The 12,806-nt window shown below is 40.8% G+C and overlaps 1 protein-coding gene and 1 pseudogene across 1 annotated transcript in view; both read right to left on the bottom strand.

The window, feature by feature from the left end:
* ppp1r37 (protein phosphatase 1, regulatory subunit 37) overlaps positions 1–5,284 on the bottom strand; it is a 39,652-nt gene extending 34,368 nt beyond the window's left edge. The window contains exon 1 of the mRNA XM_007549461.2: positions 3,516–5,284. Within this exon, the coding sequence (XP_007549523.1) occupies positions 3,516–4,269 (754 nt within the window). The 5' untranslated portion in view covers positions 4,270–5,284. The remainder of the gene's footprint in view (positions 1–3,515) is intronic.
* Positions 5,285–7,555: 2,271 nt separating this feature from the next.
* On the bottom strand, positions 7,556–8,229 carry LOC103136289 (late histone H2A.2.2-like; annotated as a pseudogene).
* Positions 8,230–12,806: the final 4,577 nt, after the last annotated feature.

Below are 12,806 nucleotides of genomic sequence, written 5' to 3'. Positions count from 1 at the left end.
AGACGTGTGCTAGCATTAGCCAAACGCTTCAGCAGACTGACAAACAGAAAAACATCAACAGCATGAGCAAGTAACGTCGCTTATTAAAACCTTCGCTGCAGGTGTCAAGATAGATGTCCAGAGACAAATGGTCCTGTGAAAAAACTATTAGGACTGTAGTTTTGGACAGGTAAAGGGTAAGTAAGTAAAACAGGAAATACTCACAGTAATACAGGGATGTAGAGGGAAAATTCATTACAGCACTTTCTATATTTAAATGGAGTATATTTTAGTGACTTATCCGACAGGGGCTTTGTAACAATGCCTGTTCTTAAATGACTTGAACTGGTACCGGGTAAAAGAAACTAATCCTGGTCGACATATTCCCCTACAGAAATGTTCTGTTCAGTTCACTTCACGGCAAAAAAAGGCAGAAATTTGCATATTTAAGAAGGTAGAAACGTCCCAAGCTTAACATGCATTTAACAACTTATCAAACTATCCCTGAATAACATCTTGTCAACTTTTACTATTTAAATCGATTTCCCCATGAGCTTAGTACAACTTTTATTGTATTTACATGACATTTCCTAAACTTTATAGATTTTCCATTCAGTAAAAAGTGCAAGCCAGGCACTGCGTGACCGACTTCACAGCCGTCAGCTGACTCTCTGCCTTCATACTGACACTCGGCCGCAAAGAACTTTGGAACTTAAACCAGCTACAAGATAAAGGTGTTTGATAAAACATCCAGCGCTGCGGCTCAGCGTGCGAGATATTTAACGGTTTGTCTTGTTTTGCACAAGGCCAGAAAAACTTGTGAAGGGACGAACTTTGCTCCAACACACTCAGGAAACCGGCATTTTAATTTAAAACGAAGCCGGCCACGTGATTTGGACTGAACCGTTCAAAAGCAGCAGGGTTATTTGCATGTATTCAACATGCTAAAGTTCTTCACTGCAGCCGAATCCACAGTCAGACGGAGCTACGTGTGATTCGATGAACGGATAAGTATTTCTCTGTTTGATCATTTCAAACCGAATCCTGACTGTGTTTTCTAGATGATGGAGGTCACAAACGCACTGCAATCGTGAGGTCAGCGGTGAGCTCGACACCGTACGCGATCGTCTTAAACCGGCCAAGTGTGTAACTATGCCAACGCCAGTCACATTACCGTGAGCAAACAACAGTTTACACATTAGGCCTGTGAAGGCTGTTTAGTAAATGGTGTCCTTTGTTGACAACAGATGAAGGAACGTGTGAGTCACACACACAAATTTCCAGCTTGGCCACTGTAAAGCTACTGTTAAAACAAAGCCTGTCCTGCTGCCTGTGTACGGACCCAGCGTCCGAAATATAAAAAAAAAAGAAGTAAACAAAAGCATGTAACAGCTTAAGATAAAGACAAAATGTACAAATTGACTGGAAAAAAACAGTCTCCCTGATAGAGAATAATTAAGTTCTACACACACACACACACACAAAAAAGCAATTCCCTCCAAAAACCTTTTAGGAAGATTTCCTTCATTGTAACACCACACACTGGGTTCCCTATGTGTCTAAGTAAAAGCAGTGCCACATCCTCAGAGTTTTCCAAAGTGTGCATTCGCTGAACAAACAGGAACCTGCTGTGGTAAAATGGCACACCTCAAGGAGTGGAGGGATTCGCTCACTGCGCCGCACCGCCATACTTGGATATGGAGTTATGCTTTGGCTATTCTGAGTGCAGCAAAGCCAGAAAACCCATTATGTTCTTTATCTATTAGAAGTTGTTTAAAGTAGGGGTGGGGGTTCAGGTGCTACCTGAGGATTAAACAGCGGATTGACAAAGCAGCGGCAGCTCTGACGAAACACACAAAGACTAACACACTAACACACCTCTTTGGGATGAATTACTGCATTCATCGAGCCGTCAAAATTTTAACGGACAATGTTAAATATGCGAAAGAGCATCTTAAGCTAGTGCTGCGTGATAGTAGGGCAACAATAATATTGATTAGAACTACAACTAAAGATTATTTAAGGAATTATTCTGATTATTAATCGGTTAAAAAAAGTTTGCGCATTCTGTAGATTTTTTAATTCAACCAATTAAAAGATGCAAATACTGACATTTCTTTTTTTATACAAGAAAAACATATTATTGTCTAAAATGCATAGAAAGCCCTCGTGTAGTTTGATCATTTGTAGTAAAGGATGCATGTGCAGCTAAAAAAAATGCCTTCTACTAATCTGATGATTATTTTTATTTGGATTAATAATTGAATAACACAAGGAGATTAATAGGAGATTTTTCTTAAAGAATTTGAACCAGCTGAAGCTAAAAATATAACTTTAGGAGTTTTGGGTGGAATAGGTTTACAGTCAAAAAAGGTTTTTCAACCTAAAGGCAAATTTTATATATTTTTGTCCAGTTTTGGCTTAATTACTACTATGTTGTCATTTTCAGCAAATTACCTTTTTTTAGTATGTATATACTCCAGTTAAGAACAAGTTAAACACTTACTTCAACAATTGATTGATCATGACTCAGTTGATTAACCATTTCAGTCCTAATGATGGTCATAAATAAATCTCTCTTTTATACCACCACAATCTCCCCAACAGCTTTCTAATCTGACCTTAAATTAACATGATCAAATCTTTGTTGACATGTGGATGATTGTGGTTCTATACTCTGGGTGGATCCGTTTTGAACCGGATCTTTCTAGCTGAGATTCCCAGAGTGCAGTCATGAAATGTTTAAGTGGAAATCTGTAATATAACCTAATTTTTTATTTATTTAAATTTTCATTCCTGATAAAATAAAACCTACTGATTATTGTAGTTTGCTGCAATGTAGCTTAGTTTATAAGCTAAGCTACTCTTAGTTTTAAAACTGTACCTCTGAAACTTTGCTATCCTAAATAGAGTGTTTCTTTAGTTTTCACAATAGAAGTAGGAATGTTTTTCTACAACTGGAAACATTCCCAAGCAACCAACTTTGTTTTCTTTTTGTGAAGGACAAAGTGTAGCAGTGTTCTTTCAGCCTGCTGATTGGCAGTGTGCAGCAAAGAGACGAAGGAAGAGTGCCGCTTCACCCTGTGCCGCTTCACCCTGTGCACTATTCGACTGGATAAAAAAAACCCAGCTACATTGGTGCCATCTTAAACTGACAATTTTTTATTTATTTTTTTATTCTGAGTGGTTTTCAAATCCTAACTTAAAGTCCTTGGCATATATTAATATAAAATGCCTAAGAGAGATTATAGCTAAATACACTACAGCTAAATAATAATAATAATAAAAAATGCTACAAATGAATCAATTAATCAGCTAGAAATTGAAATCGAGAAAATGTTCTCTTAAAAGTCTCCAAAAGAAAAAAGGAACCTTCAAGAACAACAACAACAAAGGCATGAGTCAGGAAAAGACCGAGTTGTGCACCTTAGTTACGTCCCTGGTGAACCAACACGTCTCAAACGTCCTTAATGACAGCACAGCAAAGAGAAAAGTTAATTTACACATACACACACGCAGAAAATGACAAGTACTACCATGTCTCCAGGGGTCCTTCGGCTCCACCGCTCCAGAAACGATGTCGTCGCCTGAAGGAAATGTCACCCTTTTTCCACTCTGTTTGTGTTTCTCTTCCCCCTCCTCCACCAAGGGATACAGTCCCGCTTGATCAGCGGCAGACGCCTCGGTGCTGCACGTCTGGATTGCATTTGCCTGGCCTTCCGCTGTCCTGCCGGCTGGGACGTCCTGAGGACTGGACTTAGAGTCCAAAGCGTTGTCTGAGACGGACGTGGCGTTCGCAGACTCGGCCTCCAGCACCCCGCTCTCATCCAGGCTCAGATCCACCCCGATGTCCATGTCCACGCCATCGTCCCCTGCCTCCACAGCAGTGTGTGCAGAGTTGCTGTCCCTGTCCTCCTTCATGTTCACCTCCTCCACCTCCTCTATAACAATCTTGTGCTGCTCATCGTTAGACGAGATCAAGTCAGTGGGATTATCTACAGCAGGGGTGTCCTGGGCACAGCTCTTTTTATTTCCATTGACTTCATCAATTTCCAGTGTGTCTTGGTTGTCCTCCTCAGCTGTCTGGAGATTGTCAGTGAGTTGAGGCATAAGGTAGGTTTCAGAGGCCTCTGTGGGAACACTGGTTTGTTTCTCGAAGTCGCTGTCTGTCATCAGTTCAGAAATACGAGGGGTGACTGCTTCTGTGTTGTTGGTAGTGTTATGGTCATCATCCACGTTGGCCTTTGTCTTGACATTACACAAATCTAGACGCTGCTCTTCGAAATTCATGTTTACATTTCAGCTTGGAAACTGTGGCGCACCGTATGGTCAGCAGGTAAGACAGTGACCACCTGGAACAGACAAGCTTTTCTCTCTACTTTAAAGCTGATGAGTCCCCGTTTTGGTCATTCAAGTGCGTGAGAAACATCCATCTATCTATGCTTGTATTTTGTTTTCGATGTGGAAATAATATACTTCAACAAACAACCGTCAAATGATGTCAGAAGCCAACTAAATAAAGTGCAATTTTGTTGAAATGTCATTTAACAAGAAATCGTTTGTTTCCGTGCAAAACGGTACTGTTGTCTGCACTTGTTCATAAACCAAACTATAAAGCCTAACTATGAACGCACAGGTAAGCGCTAAATTTCTGGCAGTCCTATCTTATTGCTTCGTTTGGAGGGCGAATAATGTCTCCCTGGTCGTCAGCATATTACTAGCAGGAACAAACAGGGCCAGGCCAATCTACTAAAACGAACAGGTCGCTCAGGGAGCTTACGGAGCCAAGTCATCAACGTGAATTAAAGCGAGCTAACGCGTTGCTAGCTTGCTAAAGTTGTTGTCCAACAATGACGTCCAGGCCCGAGTAGGGTAGCATGCCTGCTTCTTTACACCGACCCGACAGTTTCTCCAAGTTCATTCTTCCGTGACAAGAAGATGAAATATATTCCCTCCGCAGATCTTGGTCTCACCCTCTGTCGTGGCGCAACTCTCTCTGCTCGCATCACAACCCTCAGCCAGCGGCGGCGGTAGCAGCGGCGGAAAAAACAGGCGTCACACTCCGAGCAATGAACATGCCTCGGTGGCTAAGCTCAGCGCTCAGGAAACGCGCCGGGACTACCGGTGCTTACGGTTGGAAGACTATGGCCGCTATATTCCCACCATTTAGCTCTCGGCTGTATCTCCAACTCCGGGAGGAGTCAGCTGAGCCTGTTTTTTTTTTTTTTTTTGTCCAACGTTCTCCTTCGCTAGCCTGTTGAAGTCCAACAACTGTTTGTTGTGCACTCGTCATACGTCAGCACGTAGCCGCACGTACGTTTAGCTCACGCACCAGTATGGCATGCAATTGTATCACATAATAATGCTCTTCTAAGTTAAAAACGTTTCAACTTTCAACAAGAAAAGATGATATCAAAGTATCCAGACGCCATTCTTCTAGTAGAATGCTATCTAGGAGAAAGATAGCATTCTTACCTTTTTGTAAGAATGTAAGAATGCAATTTTACATTTTTGTATTTCTTACAAAAATGTAAGAAATAACATTGACAAAAATGTAAGAAATACATTTAAAAAACATTTCTTCATGTTATTTTGTTCATGAAAATAACATGCACAAGATGTTATTTTTGTATATTCAGCCAACTGATTATAACACTTGGCTGAATATTTAAACAATATATAATCAGTCAGAAAAATATACATTTGTGTGCAAATTCTGATATTTTAATGACTAAACTAGTAAGAAAATAGAACGTATAAATAACAAAATTACAAAATAAATTCAAACAGGACAAATTATTTGATTTGCAAACATGTTACTTCAGCTTAAATTTGTTATTTTGTAATTATGGTATTGTTAGCATAAACTCTTCAAAACAAATTATTATAACAGCTAGTGATAGGGTAAGGTAGTTCCAGTGTCAATATGTACTGTTTTCTTTCACCTTATCTCCAAAGACGCTCTGCAGGTGGCAAATAACAACGAAGCTTCAGTAAAATCAACAAAACTCAATGAACATAAAGTGTCAGTGTGTTTTTGTGTCTGGTGCATTGTTGGCTAAAATATCTTTGTTTTCCATTCATTGTAATTACCTGCAGTGAGTAAAGTAGCCAGAACTTTTGCTAAAGTAAACATTGTATAACATTAATTCTCAAGTAACAGTAAAAAGATAATTCCCAAAAGTACTTATTTTTTTCCGAAAATATTACTGAACTAGTGAATACCCACATCTGACAAAAAGTTTGTGTAACTTCACACAAGCACATGGCAAATTCAACGTTCTTCACAGGAAAATAAAGGACAAAAATGTAAGAAATAAGCTTTTAAAAAGAAACCCATTCAAAGAATAAATGTAAAATTTTAGTACCACATTAAAAAAAGAAACATTGATAAGTGAAAAAAAGGAGAGCTGCCTGGGCTGATTATATGTTACAATAACTTGCCGTATCAGATCGCTGATGCAAAACACCTGTTAAGTTTAATGACCTGCAAGGTTTGTTTTTCTCCTTCAGAATGAAAGACAATATGACTTTAGAAATCTTCCAAGGAATATAAACTTCGTTAACCAGATGAGGGATGTACTGATGCAGCAATTTTTTAAAAAATTTATTCCAATAATTCAATTCAAAAGTTAAACTCAAAACTGGCAGCCTTTCATATTACTTAGTTGGTGCCCATGAAGTACAACTCAGCTGCAAAAAAGTTGGTGACCTCAGAAATAGATGAGTAAACTGTCCAGAATAGTGAGAAGCTTTGACAAAAACAATGATGGGTATGTAAGACACATGCAGTGTGGCAATTAAATGTAGCATCATTTTATGACACTTTTCTTACTCCAGTCTAGATTGTGTTTCATTTCTATCAGCTGCTTACCAAATGTGTTTTTTCCTTTTTGGTGCATCTAACGGTCCCTAGAAGACAGAGTCTCACACACCTATGAGACTCGTATATTGGCCTTTTTAGGCCAATATATGATGATATGGGCAAACGTTTTTGGTAATTTTGTCAGAGGGAGGTGCAGGTCCCTAGTCCTGCTGGAAAATGAAATGAGTATTCCCATAAAGCTCATCAGAGCACACAAAGTGCTAAAAATTACAAAGAGTACTTAGAGTTGAAATAGACACCAGCAAGAGTCATGGCAGTTTAAAGCAGACTGTGGAAAGGTCACATTGGACCACAAGCAGCCCCACTGCTCCTTACTCTGGGACACCAAGTGCCAAATGAAATGCACAATAGCCCTCCACCCATATTTAACCACTGAGCAATCTGTTTTCTGTAGCTCAAACCCTGGCACTTAATGCAGCACCTCCAGACCTCATAAGCAGTCTGTGCCCTAGTCACCTTTTCACAAGGTTAGCTGTAGCACACTGTTCAATAGCCACATCGCCTCCCATGGTGGAGGGCGTGTGGGCTGGAGCTGATCATGCCTAAAGTCATACAGGCCACAACACATTAACAATTCAAGTTTCTGAACACTATGCATCTCACTGTGGTCTGGATTATATTAGAGAACATATGTAACTAGTTTGAGTCATTTCTAGTTCAGGCTTAATATTTTGGACAGAGCTCTTCAAACTGAGGTTTAACACAGGTTAAGCTTTAATAAGTGCAAATATAAAATTTAAGAACATGACAAATTTGATTAAAATAAAACTCCCAGGCTGCCACAGTTAAAATTCTTGAGATTGGACAGCTTTGGCGGTTGCGTCTTCCTTTGGACCTGTGGTCTTCTTTGGTAGGAGGACCGCCTGAATGTTCGGCACCACGCCGCCCTCTGAGATGGTGACCCCAGCCAGCAGGTTTTTGAGCTCCTCGTCGTTCTTCACAGCCAGCAAGATGTGGCGTGGCGCGATGCGCCGCTTATTGTTGTCACGGCTGGCGTTTCCAGCCAGCTCCAGGATTTCAGCGCAGAGATACTCCAGGACGGCCGAGAGGTACACGGCAGAGCCGACGCCAACCCTCTCCGCGTAGTTGCCGTTTCTGAGCAGCCTTTGAATGCGACCCACTGGGAAATGAGTCCTGACCTGGAGGAACGGGACACCGCAGATTTCGGTTTGGGCGCAGCTTTCTTTCCTCGGCCGGACATCGTCATGCTGGATTCAAAGCACAAGGGCTCAGAAATCAAAACACACCTCAAACTGTTTCTTCAACAACTTTAAGATCCTATTATAAATCATTCACTCATACTCAACTCACTCACCAGGATCACTTCCACAGGAGAGCTCAACTACAGACTGAACCCAGAAAGCCCTTTTATCTCAACCAAGTTAATGAGTTGATTGTTGACACCTGTGCAAACTTAAAGAAGGTGATTTAAAAAAATCAATTCAAACTGACAGAACCTGAATTCATAAAAGCTGCGCATTCTCGCCAACAGTGTGAACAGAAACTGTATGTAACTCAGCTGATGCAAATCAGACGCTGAGATGTTTCACATTTATGTTATTTAGTTTTTATACTTTCATTGTTTTTTAGTATTGTCTGAAATGCATCTTAACTCTGGACATAAATTAAGGAAAACTGTGTTAGGCTGATTAGTTTTTGTTGTTGGCACGATAAAAACTAATCAGGGGAAAGTTTAAGGACAATTTATTGGTGGAAAGGGCAGCACAGCTAAGTATGTGAGCTGTACCCGAGAAAATCTTGCAAAATCCTCTCTGCCAGAACCAAAACACTTTTGGTAGAGGCAGTTTGATGGCGTGGGACGGCATCCCCATCACTGGAAAACTAAAGATTGTTGTTATAAGAGAAAGTTTCAGACGTAATCCTGCTATTTTGCAGCCAGTGGCCAGCCCATTTAAGGACCAGATTCCACCCTGCAATATGTCATTGACCCTTATCAGAGGCCAGCTCCAGAATTTAGGAATGGAGAGGGTGGAAGGACGTCCTCGAAGTCCTGACTTTGACCCCTGTGAACGCTTGTTGGGTCAGTTTTGGCTTGCTGTTGTTCCAGAGTGACCAACACAACTCTGTAACAACTTCAACTTAACGCAATTAGTAAATTGCTAAGTTAATAAATTGTTAATTTGCCAATTGTATCTTCAGACTTCTATCATTATTGACTCAAACAAACATCACAAAACAGTCCGTTGCAGAATAAACTGCTTGGATCTGTTGACTTTTACATGTGCAATCAGGTAATTACAGATTGAACCAACAGTAGATGGCAGCATTGAGCCGCATATCTTTAACCGAGTCCACTCTCTTTATTTTATTCTGTTACATCTGTCTTGCTTTAAAGATTGATCACTTATAAATTTACACTCATTGATGTCATGAGCCTGGACTTTGGGTCTACTGTGTCTGAGTATGTGATATACTTACTGATCAGCTGTTTGCTGCAAAGATGAGTCATCTCCTGCGCAGTGTAGTACACAGGCTAATTCAATAAATTTGACGTTATGGAAAAGTTAATTTATTCCAGTAACACAATTCGCAAAGTGAAGCCCATCATATAGATTAATTAAACACAGACTGATGTTTTAAGTCTTTTAATTATGTTAACAACAATGATTTTCAGCGTGCAGCCAACAAAACCACGACGTTTAAGATTAGAACATTGCATCAAAACATTTCACAACAGAAATATGAGCTTAATAAAAAGTATGTTTAATATCTGCTTAAAGGCTGTTATTTTCAAAAACTGTTCATAATCTATCAGAAAACCTCATTGGAATCCTTTTGTTTAGGGTTACTCTAGTCGCTGTTTTAAAACAATCCTCATATATAATCATATACTTCAATTTGAAGCTTCCTCAGATAATGTTTGTTTTAGTTGAGGTTCATATCAGTTTGACTTAATTAAAAAAGTAAATTCAACTCAGCAAAGATATCCAAAAAAGCAAATGAGTAGGCCGCAGCTTGTTTTTGTCGAGTTAATATTTATAGAACAGTTTATTTATTTTAACTGAGTAGATCATCACAGGAAATGTTGCTGCTCTGCAACCCACTGCAGCTCTGGGGGAGCTGCACAGGCATAGAGCTCAGGTGGCAGAATATAAGCAGGACAGCTTTTATTCTTGATTGTGATATATTTTAAGAAAACTACGCTGCACACTCACAAAATCAGACCTTTTTCCCCAAGAGTCCAAATAAGAAAACCATTGTTAAAGGAAAGTTTAAAACATCTTTCTTTCAGCCACAAACCATGTATCAGATAAGATCAAATCTGAACTCTATGGACAAAACCCCCAAATTAAAAAGGTTACAGGAGGCAGAAACCAAATGAAACACATCACCCTTAATGGGAATGATAGCTGCAATAGATGTGAGTCTGGGATTGGGTTTGACATCCCAGTTGAGCAATAATCCTAAACATACAGCCAGATCAGCAATGGGAAGGTTTAGATCGAAGAAAGTCTAAAACTTAAACCACTTCAGGACATAAAAACGGATGTTCATAGATGCTCTCCTTCCAGCCTGACCAAGTAGCATCATCGAGTTTTTCAGCCTTGGGGAAGTTTGCGAAAAACTATTCATCATTCTCTCTCCACTTCACAGTTATGCACTACATTGTGTTAATTTGTCGCACAAAACACGTTGAAATGTCATTTGAAAATGTGAAGCAGAGCAAGGTAAAAAAGTAAATCAAGTTATTTTCCCAACCGTGCAACAACAGGGGCTCTTATCGAAGCCGATGCTTCATTTGTCTTCTGCGCCCAGTGGCCTGCAACAGAGAGGCGGAGAGGAGAAAGCCTGAGACATTCTCAGTGTTTGTGTTCGCTTTAAAGTATGGCAAGGAGCCAATCACAAAGCAGCAGGAAGACAAATTAAGCAAAGACCTTCCCAGCAGGTCGTCCTTGGACAGACTGAATGTGATTCTGTTTAACCTCTCAACATCCTCTTCACACGAGGAGGACGGGACGGGACGGGACTCACGAGCTGCTAGCTACCGGCGCACATCGGCCTGACTTTCAACTATGAAACGGATATTGCCAGCACACACATTGAGCTGTTTCCTGACAGAATTTATTTGCACCCAGCTGAGGGACCAGACCTGTGAATTAGACTGCAAGCTGCAGTTTTTCATCGTGGCAGTCGCCATCGTTGAGGGAAACCACTTGTTTTCACACAGTTCTCCTGAGGGTTTGTGTCTGGATAAAGCCTGAAGGCCTTCTGTATTTATTAGCAACAGTAGCTACTAACACTGAGGCCTACGTTCTGCTGCTGAGAGCAGACTGAAGATGAAAGCAAGAACAGAGGAGGACAAAGAATTGAGCCAAAAATTATCATTAAAGTCAGATACTGAAGGCAAAACCAGACGCCACGGCTTCCAACTAAAGCCCTTTGCTAAGGAAACAGTTGAGCTAAAACAAGCACCACTTCGCGACTGCTTCATTAAAACTGATTGCAGACTTCAAGTTTTAGACATTTAGACTTGGTCAACACAGCAGCAGAGTATTTCTCATCTGTGGATGTGCTTTCTAGGGTCGTCTACAATGTAACAAGCTGTTCCACAAACTCAGTTTAGCTCCATCCAGGGTCAACAGTTGCTTCAGTGACTGCAGGCTACTTCATATTACAGCCTTTGTAGATCTTTGAGTTACGACCAATTTTCTTGGGTGATATTACACAGAAGGTGACAACATCATGATGGAAATTCACTGTGGCTATTAACGTCTTTCAACAATGAATGACTCAGCCGCCTTTTAACACTCTTTTGTTCATAAACAATTTACTCTTAATTTACACCGATACCATTAACACTCTAAGATATAAAAGTATTAGAGGGAAGAACTGTGAGGATTTGGGTTTTCGCTGCGTTTATTTTGGCTTCTGTTTCTTGCGAGTCTCTGTTGTCCTGTCAGCCCTCGATTGTTCCCAGGTGTTTCTCGTTCCCTTGATTACCCCCGTGTGTATTTAAGCCCACCTGTTGTCTCTGTCTCTTGTCGGGTCCTCGTCTTTGTCAGCGTTAGTCTGTCAGTGTTAGTCGTCACAGTAGAACTGGTTATGTCCTGTGTCGGCGTCAGCTCCAAGTATTCAGTCTTAACTCTACAGTTGTTTGGTTCTCTGCCATGCTGCCTGTTTACTGGACTGTCGAGCTGTTCATTAAAATTCTTCATCATCACCTTCATCCTGGGTCCTGTCTGCTTTGCTTCCTCACCGCCAAATCATACAAATTATGACAAGAACCTATCTGGTCCCTTTCACAACTTGAATTTAATATAAAAGTTATGATAGAGCAGAGGTTCCCAAACTGTGGGGCGCGCCCCCTAGGGGGGTGGAGGGGCGGGAAGCGCTGGGTTTTTACCTTAAAATGTCCAACTCTCTGTTATTCCTCTGTCAATTTGATACAGTAGGGGCTTCCGCACTTCCCATATCTTTGTTCTCTGTCACTTTGTTTTATTAGCAGTTAAAACTGTTTAATCCGTTGTTAACATGTCGTAACCTGTTTTTCCGAGCCGCCTTCAAACGCAACATGAGCGCTACGACGCTCGCGCTGGGTTTACACCTGTGCGGCAGTGAAGGAGACCTGCTGCTGCTGTGCAGAGCTACGCAGGTTTGTGTTAGAATCATGGCAGCAAAACGCAAAGAACGTTTCACAGTTTTTCTCCCAAACTAACCGACTGAGTTGAGTAAAGCTGCTGGATGCAGGTAATGTTAGCTAAAAGATGACTAGCTAGCTAATATCAATACATCACCTTAAGCTTGTAGCTTGTAGGCTACTGGTGTTGTTGCCTATGTTCAGCTACGATCTCCCAACCCCCTTGTGAGTATAACAGGGAGTCTCTAAGAATCCTCCCCCCCTTCTTCGCTCACATGCATCATATTTTGGAAACCACTCGGGGGGGCCTGGAGAAAAAGTTTGGGAACCACTGGGTTAGAG

This window comes from Poecilia formosa, unplaced genomic scaffold (assembly GCF_000485575.1).
Source record: "Poecilia formosa unplaced genomic scaffold, Poecilia_formosa-5.1.2 Scaffold31, whole genome shotgun sequence".
NCBI classification, from domain to species: Eukaryota; Metazoa; Chordata; class Actinopteri; order Cyprinodontiformes; family Poeciliidae; genus Poecilia; species Poecilia formosa.
Note: the sequence above shows the minus strand (reverse complement) of the source record. Positions and strands in the feature narration are given on the sequence as shown.